The 20,099-nt window shown below is 54.8% G+C and overlaps 4 protein-coding genes across 4 annotated transcripts; 2 read left to right on the top strand and 2 right to left on the bottom strand.

Moving 5' to 3' along the window:
* Positions 1-2,181: 2,181 nt before the first annotated feature.
* On the bottom strand, positions 2,182-2,625 carry PV07_08757 (uncharacterized protein; the record flags this gene model as incomplete). The annotated part of the gene is made up of 1 exon (XM_016395951.1): positions 2,182-2,625. One exon carries the CDS (start codon positions 2,623-2,625, stop codon positions 2,182-2,184), a length of 444 nt encoding a protein of 147 aa, XP_016245807.1.
* Positions 2,626-6,176: 3,551 nt separating this feature from the next.
* PV07_08756 (uncharacterized protein) lies at positions 6,177-6,479 on the top strand (the record flags this gene model as incomplete). The annotated part of the gene is made up of 1 exon (XM_016395950.1): positions 6,177-6,479. One exon carries the CDS (start codon positions 6,177-6,179, stop codon positions 6,477-6,479), a length of 303 nt encoding a protein of 100 aa, XP_016245806.1.
* Positions 6,480-6,507: 28 nt separating this feature from the next.
* Positions 6,508-6,793, top strand: PV07_08755 (uncharacterized protein; the record flags this gene model as incomplete). Its single annotated transcript, XM_016395949.1, has 2 exons — positions 6,508-6,518; positions 6,580-6,793. 2 exons carry the CDS (start codon positions 6,508-6,510, stop codon positions 6,791-6,793), a joined length of 225 nt encoding a protein of 74 aa, XP_016245805.1.
* A 483-nt stretch (positions 6,794-7,276) lies between these two features.
* Positions 7,277-8,050, bottom strand: PV07_08754 (uncharacterized protein; the record flags this gene model as incomplete). Its single annotated transcript, XM_016395948.1, has 1 exon — positions 7,277-8,050. The coding sequence occupies one exon, from the start codon at positions 8,048-8,050 to the stop codon at positions 7,277-7,279; it is 774 nt and encodes a 257-aa protein (XP_016245804.1).
* Positions 8,051-20,099: the final 12,049 nt, after the last annotated feature.

Genomic DNA, 20,099 nt, shown 5'->3' with positions numbered 1-20,099 from the left:
TCTGACGCCGTCTTGGCCGTGTTCTCGGCGACGATATCATTGTCCATCATGAAGGGAAAAGAAGAGGACGAGGAGACCTAGAGCCGCTTGCACAACCGAAGATGAAAGACCATGGCGACGGCAACGAAGAAGCCGAAAATGATGATCTGCAGCAACCGGAGTCTAGTGATGGGGTTGCTGCAACGTAAACTCGAATGTGGCCACGGGAACAGCGCTGGAAGCTCCCGCTTCTGGACTCATTTGGCAGACGAATAAGTCAAGGTATTTTTGTCTCTTTGAAGCGGGCCTCTTCCCGGGGGCATTGTACAACTCCTTCGTCCTCTGCGGAATCAAAGACGTGTTTTTTGAAGACTCCTGCTTTAGCAATGCGGGTTCCGGAATTGTCGATTGATCCGCAAAAGTCCTAGTGCTTGGTGAGATTAGAGGAGAAATTGTTCTGTGTCGAACTTACGGCAGCTCCACCAGCCATAGTCCCCAGCAACATCGGGTTAATCTCAATGACCTTCAACAATCGTGGACTTGATCCTCTCGCTGGCGTTCGCGGTGGCTGGTTCATGGGTGTCGGCCTTGGTGGCTTGGGAGTTCTCATCTACGTCGTCTTCGTCGTCCAATGTATTTGGATGAAGGCTTCCACTACAGTATTAGCGGTAGTGGATCGGATCTCCCTCAAGGTTGGTTGGAGCTGGTAGAAGGTTGTGGATGGCATTCACCGACTGCTTCAACTGTCTCCCAATTACCGCCATCATCGACGAGAAGACGCACTTAGCGAACCATATCGCACAGCTCAAAGGAAGTCTACTGGGCTCTTCAAAAACGTACCCTGTGGCCTGATGGCACTCGAGCCTCCATCTCTATGTCGTTCCGAATTGATTTGAAGACTTTCATGGCGGAAACTAAGTCTTCGACATTCTGGCAACTCCTCAAGTCGAGGGCGAGAATGCTAGGCTTGATCACCGCAACAGTGGTCTCCATATTCCACTTCATTAATGATCGAGATCAGTTTGGACAAGAAGACAATGTCAAAGGAGGATGGAACTTTCTCCTGGTAGATTTGCTTTCTAACGCTGGTCGTTAACGCCAACGAGATTGTAGATTGGGGCCAGCTCCATGCCCTGTCCTCGCCCGGAATGCCTGCTCCAGCCCACCAATTCAAAATGTTTGAATCGCTACGATAATGACAGTGAGTACAGCCCATGTCGACTTTCTCAGTCTTTGAATGATCGTTGGGAGAGGCACAGAAGTTTATAAAGTCAAAGCATTGGAGTCGGTGGGCAATAAGAACGTCAGGCTGAATTGGCGTAGGAAAGATACAACGTCTAGATGCCCATAATATAGCTGGGCTTAAAGATGGTGCGGCGCAATATGCGACAATCTCCAGCTCACGGTCGTTTACCGACAGCCTTTCATATTCTTTGAAGGTCTAGTGGACGTGAAGAAACGGGAAGAAAGATTTGTGCTCTTACAGTTCTAGTTCGAGCTTTGTAGGGAACTTACCACCGACCTGATCCAGACCCTCGAATTTGGAACGTGTTGTGACGAACTTGAAAACTGCCGCCTAGTTCAGGCTTGGAACAATCACTGCTTGTGCGATTTGCCAACGAGGGGAGCAAGAAAAGTGTGTTTGGGTCGCAAAGTCCAAAAGTTTGATTATCAAACACACTCGAGGGCAGTCCAGCGCAGTCAGTGGAGAGGGAGAAGGCAGTCCCAGTCGACACTCGCAGACCAGAGGGTAGAGGGCAGAGGGTAGAGGGCAGAGGGTAGAGGGCAGAGGGTAGAGGGCACTTGGTCTCAGCACTCAGGCACTCGACAGACACCCCCAGATTTTTCACTCAGCGTTCCCTCTGGCACTCAGCGCAGCCAGTGCTGACGCCCAGAATCACATGCAAACGCCCAGGATCCTAGTGCCTACGCCAAGCACCCCAGAAACCATTTCTTCGTCCAAGATGCCGTCTTGTCCGAATGCCACTCGCTGATTGACTAGAAAATGCTTCATACTCCACATGGTGGCTGGCGCCGCTGCAACCCCACATAATCAAATACGAGGTCGGTGGTGGTCCACGCTGAAAAAGGTCAGCGAGGAGCCATCCCCCCCCGTAGGTTCAGTTTCTCTACCCCATGTAGTCTCAGCACTCCGTAGGCAAGAAGGGCACTTGGTCTTAGGGCTCAGGCACCCCCAGAACTTTAACTTGGGCACTCCCAGGCAGTCCCAGGCACCCCCAGGCACTCCCAGGCACTCGGTAGGCACTGGACAGGCAAGAAGGGCCCTGGGCCTGACGTTGGATCTTCTGGAGGAGCCCGGACCGCGTGCAGCGGAGCAAAAGTCGCCAGCCTCGCCTCCAATTCTCGAATGTATTCGTCCCTTTGACGAAGTTGGGCATACCAAAACTGAGTATGCGCCTGTAGCCACAGTCGACCTTCTTCTACCATTGATTCATCAACTTGAAGTCCTGCTGAAAGTGTCGACGTCGACGGAGAAGCTGATGGCGATTCCAGCTGTGATCGATTGTCGGTCGACCGCGGCCCCAAGTGCCTCCTCCGCTTGTGCGTTTCGAGGTTCTCCTTTCGCGTGAAACCCTTGCCGTGACTGCGATCGCAATCTGGGAATGGACAAAGGAAGGGTTCCATGGTCGATCTGGTCGATATGCGTATCTTGTGTACTTCCCGTTGATGCCTGGCCAGTCCGCCGCGGTATGTAAATCCTGGGATACGGCTACACTGGTTCTCCTGGCATTTGTAGGGGCGGTCGTGTCTATCCATGTGGATATTCCACTCGTAAACGCTGCGGAAAGTCACATTGTGACAGTTGCTGTGAGTGCAGTACACTTGGCCGTGCTTGTTACGGGGTGCGTCTCGGGAAGGGCGTTTTGTTGGTTGGGTTGTGGGGGGGGAGGTATTTGATAGTAAGGGAGCTGCTTTGGCGGCCATGATGATTTAGGCTTACTGTAGCGGCCTAATGGACCATGGAGGGTAGGAAGAAAGTTGTAAATGGGATGGGGATAGCGCAGAGCAGGCAGAGCAGAGCAGCCCAGCCCGGAGCGGCCCGGGGTAGCCAGAGTAGCGCAGAGCAGAGTGAGCAGCCAGAACAGCCTTGAGTGAGAAGGTAGAGAGAGTGCCAGCGCTGCCAGCTTCGGCCAAAGGACTCCAAGAGATAAGACAGACGTTGGAAGCTGCCCAACCAGGCCAGGAATGCGTCAACCAGGACTCCAGGGGACAGGACGTCGGGACAGAAGAGGCTGCCCAACCAGGCTAGGAGTGCCGTAATTATCGTTGGTGTGCAAGTGTGTAGGTGTGTGTAAGATTGGAGATTCGCAAGCTTGGAGAATTCATAAGTGGATAGGGTGTAAGTGTTTACACGATTGAAGATTGCAGATTCGCAGTGAGGGGTGGTAGCGTCGTCAGTGGTAGCACAGTCAATGCCCAGGGGGATAGATGGGAAGAAAACAGAGGTCGAGAAACTGAACCTACGGGGAGATGCTCCTCGCCGATGATTCTGAGCACAGACTACCCCAGCCTCGTACTTGATTACGCGGGATTGCATCGGCAGTCGGCGGACCAGCCACCATGGGTTTTCAGGGTCGAACGCCTCGCCCAATCTTTCGCCCTCCATGGGCTCGACCTCAACCTTGCCTTACTCTCCCGCTGTCAGGCGCAGGAAGCTACCCAATCTACTGAGGTTTGACACCTGCTCTGCCGCTGTCAAGCGTAGTGCTAACAAGGTTTGACATCTGCACTTTGCCCTTTGCTGCTTGACCGCCATCCTCCATGTCTCTCTCCCACGCTGTGACCGGGCGCCATATAGGTGAAGAGAACATCCTAAGCCAAAAAGAGAGGGGGGGGGATACTTCATGGAAGAAGAAGGGTAAGTGAGGGCGTGAGGCTGGCTCACAGTGGCCCGTATATAGGGAAGGACAGCCTCTTCGCCCTCGTCTGGTTTACTAAAACAGATCTAAATAGGATTGATTATACATAGCTATGCCTTCATCCTCGCCAACAACCCGTCCACTCCCATGCCCGCGAACTAGTCCACTACTACCGTGTGGTACTTATCCCCGCCGCCGGCACTGTGTCCAGATTCCGTTCCCATTCGGCGCCCGACACCTCCCGCTCCTGCGCAATCCGTAGTCACAATAGTAAGCGTCCGTCTTGGAACCTACCCTGTTCGATAGAGTCAGAAAAAAAAGTCAATCTCTATCCGTTTGTTCCCCAGCTACTCGCTAACCTATGTAACAATAGCAAAAGGTACCTATCATTCCCAGCACCGTCGCCGACGCGGACTGCGAGCCCTATCATAATCCTGCCCCAACACCCGCCCTAAGCCCGGAGCCGCGTCCGCGTCCTAATCTCCCTATTCCTCTGGTACTACCGGTATGCTATGATGAGCTCTACCATCGCTAACAGGACCGTGCCTACGTTTCGAGTGCTCTAGCCTTGGTCTCGCCGCTGGTGCCGGCGATCGTCGCCCGGCAGCGTGTTATTCGTCTTTGATCCGACTCAATTCCCCGAATCGATTCCGCGAGGATTAGTTCTGACGGACGAGGGACATTATCTTTCCCTCCAACTTCTTTCTTAGTGGTGAGGCTGCTTTCGGGATTACTAAGGGGATTACAAAAAGGTGTGGGAACATGACCAAAAAGGGAACCAAAAAGGGTCAAAATAAGTATCATGGCGCAACCCTGCGCGCCTGACCTGGTGGGACTACCCCACACGAGGCTGGCGGTACATTTATCTTTCGTGCGGTTACTACAACACTAGTGAGACTCTTTCGTCTCAGAATTCATATCATAATTGCCACCCTTAACAGCGATCTCTCCTGTTCTAGACTTCGAGCAGGCGGATTGTCTCCTCCCTACCTGTGGGGTGCTCTGCGCAGGCTTGAGAGAGCCGACGCAGACGGTAGTTTGCAACCCAGATCTTGACATCAGCCAAACTTGGTACGACTTGCTGATCTCCATGCCGCCTTCACGACCCTTGATCTTTGTGAAATTCAAGAAGATAGCTGACTTTATGGACGATTACCTCTTTAACTTAGGTCTCCCCATCAACCTCCCCCCCACTCTGATTGCACTCAGAGTGAACCCGAGCTTAGTATGCAGGTGGACATGGAGCCTCGACCGTGCACAGAAAGGAGTGCCTATGTTAATGCCGGCGGCGCCGAGACTAAGAGCTACTATTAAGCCATAGATAGAGAGCCGGATCCTGGCATACGCATACAAAGGTCGGCGCAGTAGCATGGCGGCTAGCAGGGTGCCATGCTGGATGTGAAGATGGCGGCCGTTGACCCCTTCGCGCGGCTTCCTCACTGCCTCCCAATCCCCCCACCCTGAGTCTGCACACAGGTCGCCTTCTTCTTCTGTGTCAACAAGGGAAAGCGGCTCATCATCAAGAGTGAAGAAGAAGAGCGGAAGCACGTGCTGCTGAACAGAGGAAACTACATCTTCAGCGAATGCGAAGGACTTCCTCGAGCTTGCTCCAGGGTGACCAAGAGATAGATCAATAGAGTCGTGGGAATTGAATTGATAGAATTTTAGTACGAAGGAGTGTCTGGAAGGTTGCTTGGTCGATTTAGATATCATGGTTGCCGCGCAGTCAGTCGCCAGCCTCGTCGCGAGCGGCGGCACGTGTCTCCACTACTGCGTGTGCACGTGATCGTGCGCCAAGACACCACCATCACAGCGCTCCTGGTGTCGCACAACCGACACGACGAGGCTCACCACTCCCTGCTGCATAAACCTCGAGATTGACCAAGCAACCTTCTCGACGCTCCTTCGCACAAACACACCTTGTTCACAGCCATGTCTGGCCATCCTCACATCCTTCCTCCTGCCTCCGTTTGGCCTGGCCCATGCCGTTCCTTTACACCAGTCATGCAACCTCACTCTCATCAACATCAATCTCCCGCTCCATCTCATCAACATTAATCTCCCTCTCCCTCGCCTCCACCTCCGCCTCCGCCTCCCTCACATCCTTCTGCCGTCGGAAGCACTCCTGGCGGCACCGTCTTGTATTCGTGGCCATAAGGCCGTCTTTGCTCAACAAGAAGCAAGAGGGTTGTGGAGGGGGACCACTTCACCCGCAATAGGACAAACTCGATGGATCACGCGCACTCTTTAAGAATACCATATCCAACGCATAGCCTTCGGGCTGAAAATTCAGAACCAGGGCACGAGAGCGAAGAGATGCTCCTCGAAGCCCATGAGACAACTTTAAGGGCGGAGGCTCTGGAGGAGCGAATACTCCGTTGGCTAGAAGCCGTTGAGGCTGGCCTTCGGGCTCAAAATCCACAATTGGAGAACGAGGACGAGGACGAGATGTTGCTCGATACCTTTGACAAGCGGGCGCAAGAGGCCCTGAACAACCAAGAAGACGACGAGGATGACGAGGACGAGGATGACGACGAGGAGGAGGAGGATGAAGACGAAGACGAAGACGATGACGACGATGACGACGAAGACGACGACAGCATGATCCTCGAGATCTAGAGGAGGGTGGCCTAGGAGTTGCGGGGCAATGCCCAATGGGTGATTACAACCCTCCATAACCACGTAAACCGTGGGAGTGCTCCGAGAGCGAGGGCGGCAGCGCGGCCGCAGCCGAGGGGAATTCGGCGACTGGAGAAGAGGAGGACGAGGACGAGATGCTCCTCGATACCTTCGAAGACAAGCGGGCGCGAGAGGCCCAAACTCATCAAGAAGACGACGATGACGACGAGGACGACGACGAGGACAACGAGGACGATGACGATGATGACGAAGACGATAGCGCCATCTTTATCTCGGCCAGGAGAGTGGCCTAGGAGTGGCGGGGCAATGCCCAATGGGTGCTTACAACCCTCCGTAACCACGTAAACTGTGGCAGTGCTCCCAGAGCGAGATAGCGAGGACTGCCGTCTAGTGGTGTTTGATAATCCAACTTTGTGACTTTTGCAACTTTTTTTCCATTGTACCTTTCGTTCATCAGTCTCACACTAGTCGCGCAGGCCGATCAGGGTCGAATGCCGAACGGGTCCGAGGAGTTGCGCAGATCAGATTCATACATCGATGGCGTGTCCTTCCAAGCTGTACATAACATTACCCTGGTACGTGTTGGGTGCCTGGGTAGCTCTGGAGTTTGGGACACGACAGGGACGCAGTGATTCCGAACTACTGGATGGCCGAAGGCGGGCAGTCGGCGACGGGCGAGCTGCTCAAGCACGTTCTGGAGACGCACCCGGCGTACAAGGTATAGTATAGGAGTTTCATGTGGGTGACCCATGCACCTTGGCTAATGTATATGGTGGCTACAACCCCCCGCCCGACCCCAGACCGAGCGCCGCTGCTGCTAACCTCAACTGCCAGATCTCGCTCGCGGGCACGGGTATCAACTTGGCCACGCTCTTGGGATGGTCCGCGTCCGTGTTCGGCAACGCACGCGTGGGCTTGTCGATCTTGATGTTCGCGCACACGATGATCCGCTCGTGACCTCTTCCCATCCTGAACGAGATGTTCATGGTCCACGGACCTTCCTCGTCAAGCTTGATCACATCGTCGATCCAGGACGAGATGATGTACCGCTCCGCCTCCGTCCACTTGATCGTGTCCGCGTTGCTGAGCCTGTTCATGATCATCTTCATGCTCAGGTCCCTGTTGATGCATGCGACCGGCATCGTAAACACCTCGCTGTACCCGGATACGTGCGAGGTGTCTCTGGATGGGAAGACGCATCCGTGGAAAATGGGATAGAGGTAGAGGTATGTGGTCAAGCAGATCTCGCCGGTGTCCATGACTTTGGGACGTTCGGGTTCACGTGTAGCCAGACATCTGGAGGCAGAGACGGACTCGAAGTCCAGCACGGATACGCGCGAGCCGCGGGATGTAATCATGTACACGAACGACGTAACCACCACCAACATGGTCGACGACGGGGATGTGGTCTGGGTGAGGGACGACTTCCCCTTGCGCCCCGGGCTTGCTTGACGCTCGACCTCGACCCCGAGCACAGGGCCTTCATCAACGAGGTGGTGGGGAGGAGGTGCTTGGTCACGGACGGAACATCTACTACAGGAGCGTGGCATTGTGGGCGCAGCTGTACTCGGAGGTCACCTCGGGGGAGTTGCTGAAGATGACCAGGATCAACGCCCCGGTCAACTACTCGAGGGCACTGAAAGAGACGTATGCGATCTCGAAGAGGGTCGCCTACCAGATCTCACGCGTGGCCCCGAGCATCTGCATCGGCACGGACAGGTTGATGTTCTGGATCGACTACTGGCCCGACCACCCGAGCATGCACTACAAACAGCACCCGCTCGTGATCAAGAATCCGGGCAGGGGGCCGGAGTACGACAAGATCATGAACACCATCCCGGCCCCGCTCAGGAGTGACCAGAAGCTCGACTTCATGTGGAAGGTCGGCAAGGTGCTGATAGACAAGGTCACATCTCCCTCCGTCATCGTGTTCTACGGCAGGTACGGGCATGAGGGCACGACCGAGTTGGCCAAGTCGGTGACGAGGATTCTCACGGACGCGGTCGAGTGGACGATCGACGACCTGTTCGGGGCCTCGAGCAAGTGGCCGGACGCGGACCTGGTGATGTACCTGTGCCAGGAGAGGATTCTCATCGGCGACGAGTGCAAGATCGGCGACGGATTCGCGTACAACAACATCAAGAGACAATATGTGCGCGTCTGTCCTTTTGCATTGGCCTCAAGTATCCACGTCAAATGCAACATGGCACGCAGAGACATCAACCCTTCTAATGTTCTCATCTCCGACAAACCGGGCCATCCAACAATCCTGGCGAAGGTCGAAGACTTTGGGCTTGCCATCAACAAGATCACGGCGGGGATCGTCTACGACTCGGCGACCACGGACTCTCAGTGTATCGCGACCACCACCACGATGGCGGTCAGATACTCGGTTCTGATCGAGCGGTTGTGCGGTGCCTTCCACGCGATGTCGCCCGCGCTGACCTACGTGCCCGAGACCGGGTGCCCGTACGTGAGGTCGTTTTTTCCACTTCATTCACTGACATCTGAAGAGTGTGCGAAACGATCGTGCCAGGAAGAGGGGAGAGCGCCTTATCCACGGGATAAACCATTTTTTATCCACTGTGGAATAGCCCTGCATGTTCTCCAGGGCAGTCTCCTCAAACGATACAAGCGCAAGTGCAAGTGGTTGTCCGAAGCCGGCTCGAACATCTAACTATGTCCAGTGGTGGAGGATGAAGACGGTGGAAACCGAGAATCTTGCACGGCGCCTCACTCGCGGTGCAGCATACACGGCGGTGTCGCGGGTAGTGATGGTGATACATTCAACGTGGTCGTGATTGGCAATGCCGGAAGTTATGGAACTTGTACGTTCACAGGACTTTGTGTCCCATGGCAATAGATTGACACCATTTCAGATGACGTTGTGGACGGGGGATCCTGGCACTTCGATAAGATGCAACCGAGGAAGATGGAAGGACCGCTGGATTCTTGCTAGAAGGATTCTATACAAAAGCGGATGAATTGGGAGCCGTCGAGTACTTCGAAAGAGAACTTGCTGAAACACAGAGCGAAAGAGCACCTCACCAGTGATTTGAAGCTCTTGCGTGAACAGGTCTCGTAGGAAGTCGTGGTCCGGGGAGTCATGGGCGATGATGGGTCGCCTTTGACGAAGCTCAATCTTTCAGCTGAGGAAATTGCTCAACATGTCTGTCACCACAAATATGTCTGTCACCACAATCCTGTCGTCCTCCTCGTTCCCATTCCCACTTGTGTTCTCCAAAATCTTAATTTGCATAAGCTCTCCGCTACGTCGTCTCACAACCGTCTCAGGGTGATCTGTGATGCCGATAAGCAATGTAGACTTCGTCCGTCCTGCTGCAAATGAAAGTCACCGAACCGAGGCCTCCATCTATCTTCAATTGACGTTTGAAAGAGTCGCCTAGCGACTTGGAGAGGGGCTTTCCTATGGATGATTTCACCGCCGATAACGAGAATGTTGATTCTGGCGTTATAGGAGATAGTAACGAGGAGATGCCCTAGCTCTTATCTTCTGGATTTCAGGGAGGTTATGATCTAGTGAATGTCCGTAGTATTCGTGCGCGGTTTCTGATGGGCCAGACCGCAGATGCTGATGCACAAAGAGTTTTCGGCCGGCGGCGGCCTCAATGGCCCTCCAAAGGGGGAAAGCTAGTGCTCAACTCCTCTCGTAACGAGCAACGATGGAGCCAGGATCGAAACAAGTATCGCTCGTGGTAGGGCAGCTTGTCTGAGTATTGTCTGAACGGCAGGGCATCGTACAATGTCTAAAATCCTGAGCGTTCCTTCCACTCTTCTTTGGACATGCACATGTTGCCGAGGGATCTAGGATTGAGGCTCAAGAGGAAGAAGGTCTGGTGGGCGGAGATCTGGTATTTAGAAAATGGTTGAGACAGATTGGAATGTCTCACTGTACCATGTCATACAAGCTGTGGTCACGTATAAGGAAGCCTTGAACATGCCCTTGCGATAATTATCGTGTTCTTCTTCTTCTTCTCAAATACCAGGCACCGTTTGGAGACGTTTTCGCTGACCCCCTCGATGTAGATGACTTCGATCGTGGGTCTTCGCCGGTAGACAAGATACCAAAGATACGACCGCAATTGCTGCGCAGACGCGACCAAAGTGCCAATCAGCAAACTTATCTGCATCATCTCCCATCAAATTTGCTCGAATGCCGTCAGTCTCGCCCGCAACGTTGCGTTGATTCCGACATCGACGGTCGCGCAATGGTAAACGAGGGTCCGGGTGAGGGCGAGGTTGGAGGTGGGCGCGAAAAGGAGGCTCAGCTAGAAATCTCAGCATTTAGCGCAGGACGAGGAGAGTTCCGATGCTTTTGGGTCTTCAATTCCCGTCGACTTCTCACCCGCAGATCCAAGGTGATCGTGACAACCTGGAGTCGTCCGTCTTTTAGTAGAGCCCAAGGGCCAGCCTCGACCCTCGTTGGCCAAGCCGAGGACAGTGGAAGCATCTGCGATGCCTCTGCGAACGCCATCTGTCGTCTTGTTGTCCAAGTACGTGGAGAAACTGCTCCGCGTCCCTATCGCAGAATTCAAGTCGAGGACGCCGCTGGTCCGGACCGATACTCGCATTCCGTATTGCACTGCTGACTCTCCAATTCCCTAAGCACATCGATTTGAGCACCAAAACATCCAATTCGCTGGCTCGGCTAGTCAGAGGATATTCTCTTTCTTCCTGGTACCACAAGGCCAAGATGTATCTTGTGACAAACGTATTCTATTGCTGGTAGGTTGAAGTGTTGTCCAACGCCATCCACTGCCATTTTGTCCTTAGACTGAACCTAAGGAAGTCAACTCCTCGACGCTGAACTCGCACTTGGAGAGTTTCACGAAGAGTCTGTGCTCCCTCCCTCAGCTTTTGTCGTACTTATCGCACGTGTTCAGCCCCCTCAATTCTGGAAAGGGACAAGGGTGGGTTGAAGGCCGTGGCCAGCTCCTGCGTCGAGCACCTGGGTGCCATGGACTGGGTCGAGGATCTGGCCGGGCGGTCATCGCTATTTACTACGGGAAACTTAGTACTAGTGCTTACAAGACTCTGCGCTCCCTCTTATGTGGCAGCTTAACGAGATGGCGATGGTCGGGATGTACGTGGCACTGAGCCATGATCGAGCCCCCAATCTTCCCACTGAGTGCGTTGATGACTTCTCTCCACCTAGGTACTTTAGATAGAGTCTGAGAACTGCTAACGATGTAAAAGCCGTAACGAGCCCTGCTGTAGGCGATATTAATGCGATTTACTGGAAGAGTGGGTGGGCATCGAGAGGGCTGCTGCTACCGAGTGTGTCTTGTGGAAAGATGGTGCTCATACCTTTCTCGATTGACTCGGTATGGACGCAGAGAGGGAATCGAACTGCACAGATGCATAGGGACAGTAGCTGGACAGGAACGGACAGCTGGACAGCAAACAAAGCTTCCCAGGAACAATGGCCGCACAGCGAGCCCAGGAATGAACGGCGTAGCAAACAAGGCTGCGTAGCAAACAAAGCTGCATAGGATCAACAGCCTCAATAGCAAACAAAGCTGGACAGGGACAATGGATGCACAGCGAACACCGACTGCACAGGAACAACAGCTGGACAGCAAGCACCACAGTCACCAAGCAGCGCAGTCTGTCTGCGCACCCTGCCTGCGCAGTTTGCATAGCATCCACGTGTACACGTGCCCAGCATGCACGTGTCCAGGACGTCTAGGCACAGCCTCCTTTCCTTTCCTCCTTTCCTCGCACATTCTGTTTTGTCTTTTCTCTCTGCACTCCCATCCTCGACGCAGCCTCACTCCACTCACATCAAGTTGGCTGCAAGATATCGGGATGATATGCCCTCCAGCACCTCTTCCACTGTTTGAATGGGCCTGCCCACCCGATTTCTCTTGCACTTGACGCAGCTCTCCCCCTCTTTTCCTTCTCAGATACGACCTCCAGCACCTCTTCTTCTGTCAGGATGGGCTGCCCACCGACTTCTCCTGCACTTGACGCAGCTCCCTCCCTCCTCTCCTTCTCAGAGACCTCAGCGACAGCACTTTCCACCCGGAGCCGTGCTCCTTGCCCTCTTCAAATCACCTCGTCCACCCCCTCGAGCCACCGGCTCCGTCCGCACCTTGAGACCAGCCACTCCTCCCACATGCGGGCAGCGCGGAGGCCAGTCAGGTCGGCAACGTCACGTGTGCACGACGCTCGACGTCCATGTATTGCTTGACAATCTTGCTTCAGATGGTCGACACTTCGCTGATGGGCCCCCGGGGGGGGGGGGGGTGGACGAAGGGATTGCCCCCTTGCCGCTATGACTGCCAGCCCAACACCGCACACACGCCATCAAGGCAATGGAGTCAATACGACTCTCAGGCCATTGCGGCCTCTTTCCTCGTTCCAGCGGTTTCTCCTCCTCCTACCTCACCAAGCACCGACAGCGTCCCTTCGTTGAATGATGCAGCAAAGATCGAGATTCTTCACAATGGTCGACCCCCATGGTAGGTAACGCCAGTCGCCTCTGCCCGTGACAAATGTATTGACACCTGCAGGGATGACAATATCGAGGGAACTGGAGGATCTCCAGGCTCTGCAAGAGGCTATCCAATCCGGTCGATCGAGCAAAGGAAGGTCACCGCCACCGGATCGCCCACTCGTGGAGGTGACACGACAGCTCCTCTACCACAAGGACAGACGCCTTTGCTTCTCGTCTTGATGGAACATGTCCAAAAATGATGGCGTTCCGGGCGAAGGTGAGTCGGATGAGCCACTCCAGCACTGACGCTTCTCTCTCTCGTCTTTGTCAAACAGCTGTGTGAAGGAGCTCCATCTTGAAGCTCGAGATGAGTGTTCTTCTCCCTGGCCCAGAGGCTGCTACAACGCTAATCGACCCCAGAGATATTTCGTCAAGCGCCGTCGGCGATGAACCTCGACCATATCGACGTGGTTGATCTGACCAGCGCTGGTGGCCCATGTTATGCAATGACTGACCCAGGTCACAGGCGACTGACTCACCTCTCGATGCTCCGGGGCATTCTGAATGTCCAACGCATTGACGGAGGTTGGACTCTTTTCCGTTGGCTCCTTATCCGGCTTCCCCGAGCACAACGAGCTGGCTTGCTTACTCCGCGATTGCCAGGGCACTGGTCGTGCGGGTGCGGTGTCACTCTCTCTCCCATGGTAGGTAAGCAGCTTTGTTCCACTCCCTCGAAGACCGTGTCATGACAGCCAACCCACTCACTCACCATCTTGGAAGCCCAAAACCTCGGCCTCGGCGTCAAGATGTTGACTGGTGACTCCATTGCCATTGCCATCGCCACGGAAACCTGCAAGCTTCTCATTCTCGGTTCTGGTTCTACCCAGTACGATCTTGTCGAGATGCTACACTCCATTCGCTTATTCGCATTGTCCTTGAGCAGACTCTGGATCCCTGCCACTCATTGATCACCGATGTGTCGAATCTACCAGGCATAATCTCTTCACGCCGGCGAACGTTCGTCGCCACTGCTCCGTCAACCAGGACGAGAGCCAGAAAACACAGTTAGAACAGCAAAAAAGACCCCAAATAGGCAACAGGGACATACTTGTGGATATGAAGTAAGATTTGCACGAAAAGGAATCCCCAGCATAACAGTCAGACGGTTACCACCATTGCCATTGCGGACGCTGACCACCTGGCGCCGATTTTACAGGATCGTCTTAACTTGTGGAGCCATAAGAGGAAGTCCAACATCTTGCGGATGAGAATGGGTTGTCTCCTTCGAAAGCCGTACGCTGAGGTAAGCTCGTGCCTAGGTGTTCGCCGTCGACCGTCTTATCTTGGTGGGTTTCGATGCAATCAATGCCTGGACTGGACACGACAACCCTTCGTTGATGCCGCAGCATTGTGTGGTCCCTGCTCACGTAGGACGCTGGCCATAGGGACCTGGGACCTTGACCTCTCGACGCCTCTCGGCCAAACACACACTGCCCCGTCGGCATCATCTCCTCCATTGACCACCGATACACACCTCTTTGACAACCCGATGGTAGCGTTCGTCTGGGCCGATCGGAGATGACGGCCTCGGTCAGGTCAGGTCATGCTGCAACTGCACGGAGATGTTGACCTCCGCACTCAGATGTGGCCGTTACTGGGCGCTGCTGTGATTCGCCTCAAGCCTAGGGGGGTGACATTCGCACCAGGAGTGAGACGCGGGAGCGGATCCGCGGAGAACAGGACAGGAATGGTCTGTCTGTCTGGCCATTCATGGTCGTCGATTCGAATTCCCGGCACCGGTATGTATGCTGCTGCTGCTGCTGGAAACATGTAAGCGAACTCAAATGGAACGCCAGCTAATCCTTCAGATGCCACTAAGACACCGCGGGCTCGAGATGATCCTGATGGGCGAGCAAGCGGATGCTGAGATGCGTGGAGTCGACGCCGATACGAAGGTCGACGATGGTGACGTAGAACAAGACGGCGCGGAGGAATCTCGAGAAACCCCCGCGGCGACATAAGCCACAGATGGCCAGGCATCACAGGCAAAGTCCAACGACCCCAAGCCTCTACCATGCGACAACGCGGTCTGCAAACGGCGCTCCAGCAGCAGACCGTGACGAGAACCAGGACCAGGACCAGACTGCACCGCTCATCCCGAGAAGAAGACGAATTGGCACGGCGTGTCCAGGAGCTGGAGCAGGAGCTGGTGCAGGAGCTGGTGCAGGAGCTGGGGCAAGTGACGGCGGCATCCTTTTCCGACGGAATCCTTTTCCGCCACGCCCGCCCTCACGTCGGCTGCAAGCGACGCGAGTCACAAGGATTCGCGAGACCGACACACGAAAGGCACGATGCGCGGGCAAGACGGACGAGATGCAGATACACGAGATGCTTCAACACGGATTGAGGGTGTCAAGGCAAGGCAGTGGTCCAAGTCCCAAGTCGCCAAAGTCAAGGAGTGGTCAAAGTCTCAAGTTGGTTGACCAACACACTCGAGTGCCGTCGAGCGCAGGCCAGCGCAGGCCAGAGGGCAGAGGGCAGAGGGCAGAAGGCACAGGGCAAAGGGCGCCCGGGCACCCAGCACCCATCACTTGCGCCGGAGAACACTTCCAGGATTTAAACTCTGGACGACTCGCCGGCGCTTGTGGAATTTTAACTTGGCCCTGGCACTCTGGCCCTCAGCACTCATCACTCGCAGGCAGGAGCCAGCTGCGTGCTCACCAGCTTCGAGGCTACCCATCCCAAGCTAGATCCATCCATCACCGACAAGTTGCCTCGAACCCACTTCCACAGCGCGGCTCTTTCATCCAGGATTTCCTGGGCCCACACCTTCATCCCGTCCAGACTGATTCTCCGCGCCAACCGGTGACAGGTCCGTCCTGACTGGCTTGACACGATAACATTGCGCAGCATCTTGTTCTCGTCCAGCCGTCCTGTGTCGTCGAATTCCGTCTCTTCTGATGGGATGCCTCACGGCCACATCCTGCCTTCACTCAGCAACGCACACCTGCCCACTTCGGAAACTGAGACGCCCACCGGGTCGACGGTTGGACCAAAGTTGAATAAAAAGATGATGTTTAGGTCGACGGTTGGACACAAGTTGAAAAAAGTGGTTTTTGGGTCGAAAAGTCAAAAAGTTGGACCATCAAACACCACTCGAGGGCAGTCTCTCGCAGTCAGTACAGAGGGAGAAGGCAGTCTACCGCAGGCCAGAGAACACTTGCAGAACTTCAACTTGTAGAAAGTGATGCTCAACTGTATGCCATTCTGGCATCTCCCCTCGCATCAACCTAGACTGTTCATCCCCATTACCCTAAGAAGAACCACGAAATCATTGACGCCGCATCTAGCTAGGCCGTTTGTGTCTCTCTGTGACTTTCGTCGCTGATGTGTGTCCGACCGTCGTCCTCGTCTTCCTCGCCGTCCTCGCCGTCCTCGCCGTCCTCGTTGTTCTCGTCGTTCTAGCTGTCCTCGCCGTTCTCGCGAGCCCCATTCGCCTTCATTCCAGCTCCCCAGCACTCAATAACCTGCGCAGTGTCTTCCATTGGCGGCAGCGCGTGGAGGGCGCCATCGGTGAGCCGAACCATGGCACCCGGGTCCATGGCTGCGTCTTCGGTGGGGACGGTGGCTGTGGTTGCATCCGGACCTGCGTCGCGCTCCTTCTCTTTCCTTGCCATACTCTTCCTCTGCCTCTCCCTCTCCCTCTCGATTTCGGCCGCGTGGAAGGACGGATGGACATAAACGATCCTGACGCCGCTGTCGAGCTCGATGATTTCCGGCATCTTGTTGTTGTTGGGGTCCGGCTTGGGGATGGATGACGCGCCCGGCACGCTGATCCAGAGGCGTCCCTCGTCGTCGATCTTGCGGGTGAAGAAGACCCCTTCCAGTTGAGCGGCCAGGCACAAGATCTGGAGGGACCGTTGTTGCTGCATCTCGGCGGGCTGGACGTAGTTGCACACCTGTCTCTCTTGGTAGTCGTGTTTCGAGTTCTTGAACCAGTCCTTGGGGAAGAGAGGGGGGTCACGAAGCAGCCCTTCCTGCCTCCGGACCTCGGCCTCTGTAGCGAGGGTGGGTGCAAGGGGGTCGATAACGACTGCGGTATCCTCAGCCTCTCTGGCGAAGAACAACCCCGCAAGCAGATAATGTTCCGGCAGTACGTTGGCGTACATCCGCTCCGCGGCCGGTGTCTCAATGTCCCGGTCCCTTGCGGCGTCGCTGGTCGTAGTATCTTCTGTTGTGACTGTGGACTCTCCTGTGGTGACGGTATTGTCGTCTGCAGTGACTGTACTTTCTTCCGGGGTGGGCGTGGTGGTATCTTTAGCTCCGTTGGCCGTGGCCTCTCCTACTGTGGACGTACTCTTGGCACGTGCTGCCTTTCGTTGTTGCTCGTGCTCGCGGTGGGACCTGAGGATGTCTTCGGTACTGAACCCGTACTTGCCTGGCTTCTCTCTCTCGTTGAGCAGGGAGCAAATTGTAACGAGTTTCGATTGAGTCGCGCTCTTGAAGGCCAGGCCGCCCCGGGTCTCGTCTTCGCGGAGAAGCATGTTGAGGAAAGGCGCTAGAAGCTCAGCATGAAATGCCGTACCGAACCATTCCACCAGGTCGGGCCGCGTCTTCAGGGAGCGCATAAAGACTAGGAGCACGTAGATGAATTGCCACACCCTTATGTCAAGTGGATTTGCCTTCTCCAAGAGGTAAAAAATCATGGTGCGGATCAGCTCGATCGTTGCATCATGGATATCCCTCGCGTTGGCCATGGCATGAGGGTCGTGGCGGTCCTCGGCCGTGATAAAATCGGGGGCCCACGCCACCATCATCGGACTCCACCTGTTATCGGCAAGGGGAATTCCCAGCAGTAATTGGCAGAGCAAGAGGCCGAGTTCGGCGCTGCAAGTGGTCAGTTCGAAATGGGAGGAATCTAACCCACGGGGCCAGCACATACCTTGGACGAATTTGGGATGTCTCAGCACGTCCACCGATCTTGATCTTCTCCAATGCCGCGTGGACAGCCTGAAGATGGTCACTCTTGTTATCCTTGTGGCCATGTGCCCTGAGAGTCTCGGGCTCCAGACAAGCAAGAATTAGGTGAGCAACAGCGGCAAGAAAGTTGTCTGTGTCGGCTCCCTCCTTATTCTGGGAAACAATCCGGTCGATGACCATCAGAAGGGCCTCCTGCGCGGCCAAAAATGGGGTCTTGACGACGAGGGACTTGGTGTAGTAGAAAAGCTTGCACACAATGGCGTCAACTGCGTCAGGCGAGGACCAAGATAGGAGTCGCTCCAGAACACCCCGGTGGTGGTAGATGCGACCGTTCGTGGGATCCTCATCCAGGACCCGAGTGTACTGCTCCATGGAAATCTCCATCCAGCGCTGCCTAGCGGCCATGTCATCGCTTTGGGTGGCCATTCTACACCGCAGATATCAGTCTCTGTTAGCACATCTGTCCATCGCACCGTAGAACCAGGGGCAGCGCCTCTACTTACCCGTATCGGGCCAAATCTCCCTTGCAGTGGACCCAGGTGAATTGGAGCTGCGTGACAGTCTCCTCCAGTAAAGACAGCTCCCGATATACCAGGATAATGAAATTGTCCAAGAACTCCTGAGATTCAGGAAGTCGGTTGCGCAGTATCTCGAGAAGGCCATGTATACCGTGGGTCCACATTCTTGTAGGCATGCAATACTTCCTTGCGAGTCTATGGAGTGCTGGTGATGCGCTGGGGTGTTGCGATTTGAAGAGAAAATTGTAGTACTCGTCTAATAGTTTGCGGTGGGAAACAAGGAGGTCCGCATACAGTTCCTCGCTGCGACTGGGGATCCACTGGCCTCCGACTAGCACCCGGTATTCATTGCCAATCTTCTTGGTGAGGGCAACAGTGCCGCCTGCTGAGTTTGCGGCGTCCTTGCCTGAATCCCCGGGCTCAAGCGGCTCCTGGGCGGATATGTCCTCGCAGATGACCATCTCGGAAGCCGCTTTAGAAGCGACCCATGCCTCCAGAGCAGCTATTTCTCTGCATGCTTTTTCGCTGTTCACCAAGCTGGCAAAGATGCGTTTCACTTCGGCGACCAAACGCTCATTGGTCTTCGAGCGGCTCTCAGGCTGCTTGAACATCGGTTTCGGGTCAAGTGGTAGGTCTTGATTATCGGATTTGGTGATCTGGGCCTCCGAAGCGACGGCGTTGGCGGACTCTTGTTGGTCCCCGTCCATGGCTGAGTCTAGAAGGAAAGGACCGTCAGAGGCGCGGCAGAGCTGCTGTAGCTGAGTCCAAAAAAGCGAAAAACGTGACTGGTGAATGGTAAATGAGGAGCAGAGCCGGAGTAACAAGGAGCACATAAGGACGGTGGCAAGCACGGTGGCAAAGTTCTTGTCAGTTAAAAGTAAAACAAAGACAAACTAGGTAAAAAGTGGGGGACAGCCGTTTGTTGCCCTGCCCAATTAGGAAGGCTAGCCAGATTAGATTTTCACGTCGGCACGTCAAACTGCCTCGCGCGCGTCCCCACTAGACAGATAGTCAATCAATCAAGTTGGTTCTACAAGACGTTTAATGTGTTACCTACATAATGGAGGGCTCAGTCTGTCACCTCTGCACCACTAACCCTCCTGCGAAGTCATATTGGAGACTGGAAAGGGTCGCCTGTACAGTAAAATGCGTCTTGCTTGTCTGTCCGAGGCGGGAGAGATATCCCGAAAACTTTCTCAAACTCCAACGTCTCGTTGTGCACCATCGAAGCCAGAACCTCATCTCTGAGTCTGAATGAGGCGTTGACCGCATCGCCTGGTTCAAGGAGAAATTTTCCTGACGCAATGTGAGGAAAAGGAAGACGCAGATAATGGACATGGCAAGAACCGAGCCCAGGGACGATGTCCATGTGCGGATTGGAGACAGTAATGCAAGGAGATGTCAACCACTCCAAGTCGTTTCTGGATGAAGCTTGTCTAGGATCTTTCGGTGTATGTACAGCACGAGGGCGATGGAGATTCCACTCACGTACAGCCACTGTCATCCTCCAAGAACGGCCGACCGACATCGACGGCTCCGCGTCCGCTTTTCGGGTCCGTGAACCATCCGATTTTGGCTTGCTGAATACTGGTCTACAAGAGCTCACAGGGGCCCAAGTTTGGCCATTGTACTAAATAAACT

This window comes from Cladophialophora immunda (assembly GCF_000835495.1).
Source record: "Cladophialophora immunda strain CBS 83496 unplaced genomic scaffold supercont1.5, whole genome shotgun sequence".
Lineage (NCBI taxonomy): Eukaryota > Fungi > Ascomycota > Eurotiomycetes > Chaetothyriales > Herpotrichiellaceae > Cladophialophora > Cladophialophora immunda.
The sequence above is the reverse complement of the archived record's forward strand: the minus strand, read 5'-3'. Positions and strand labels throughout refer to the sequence as shown.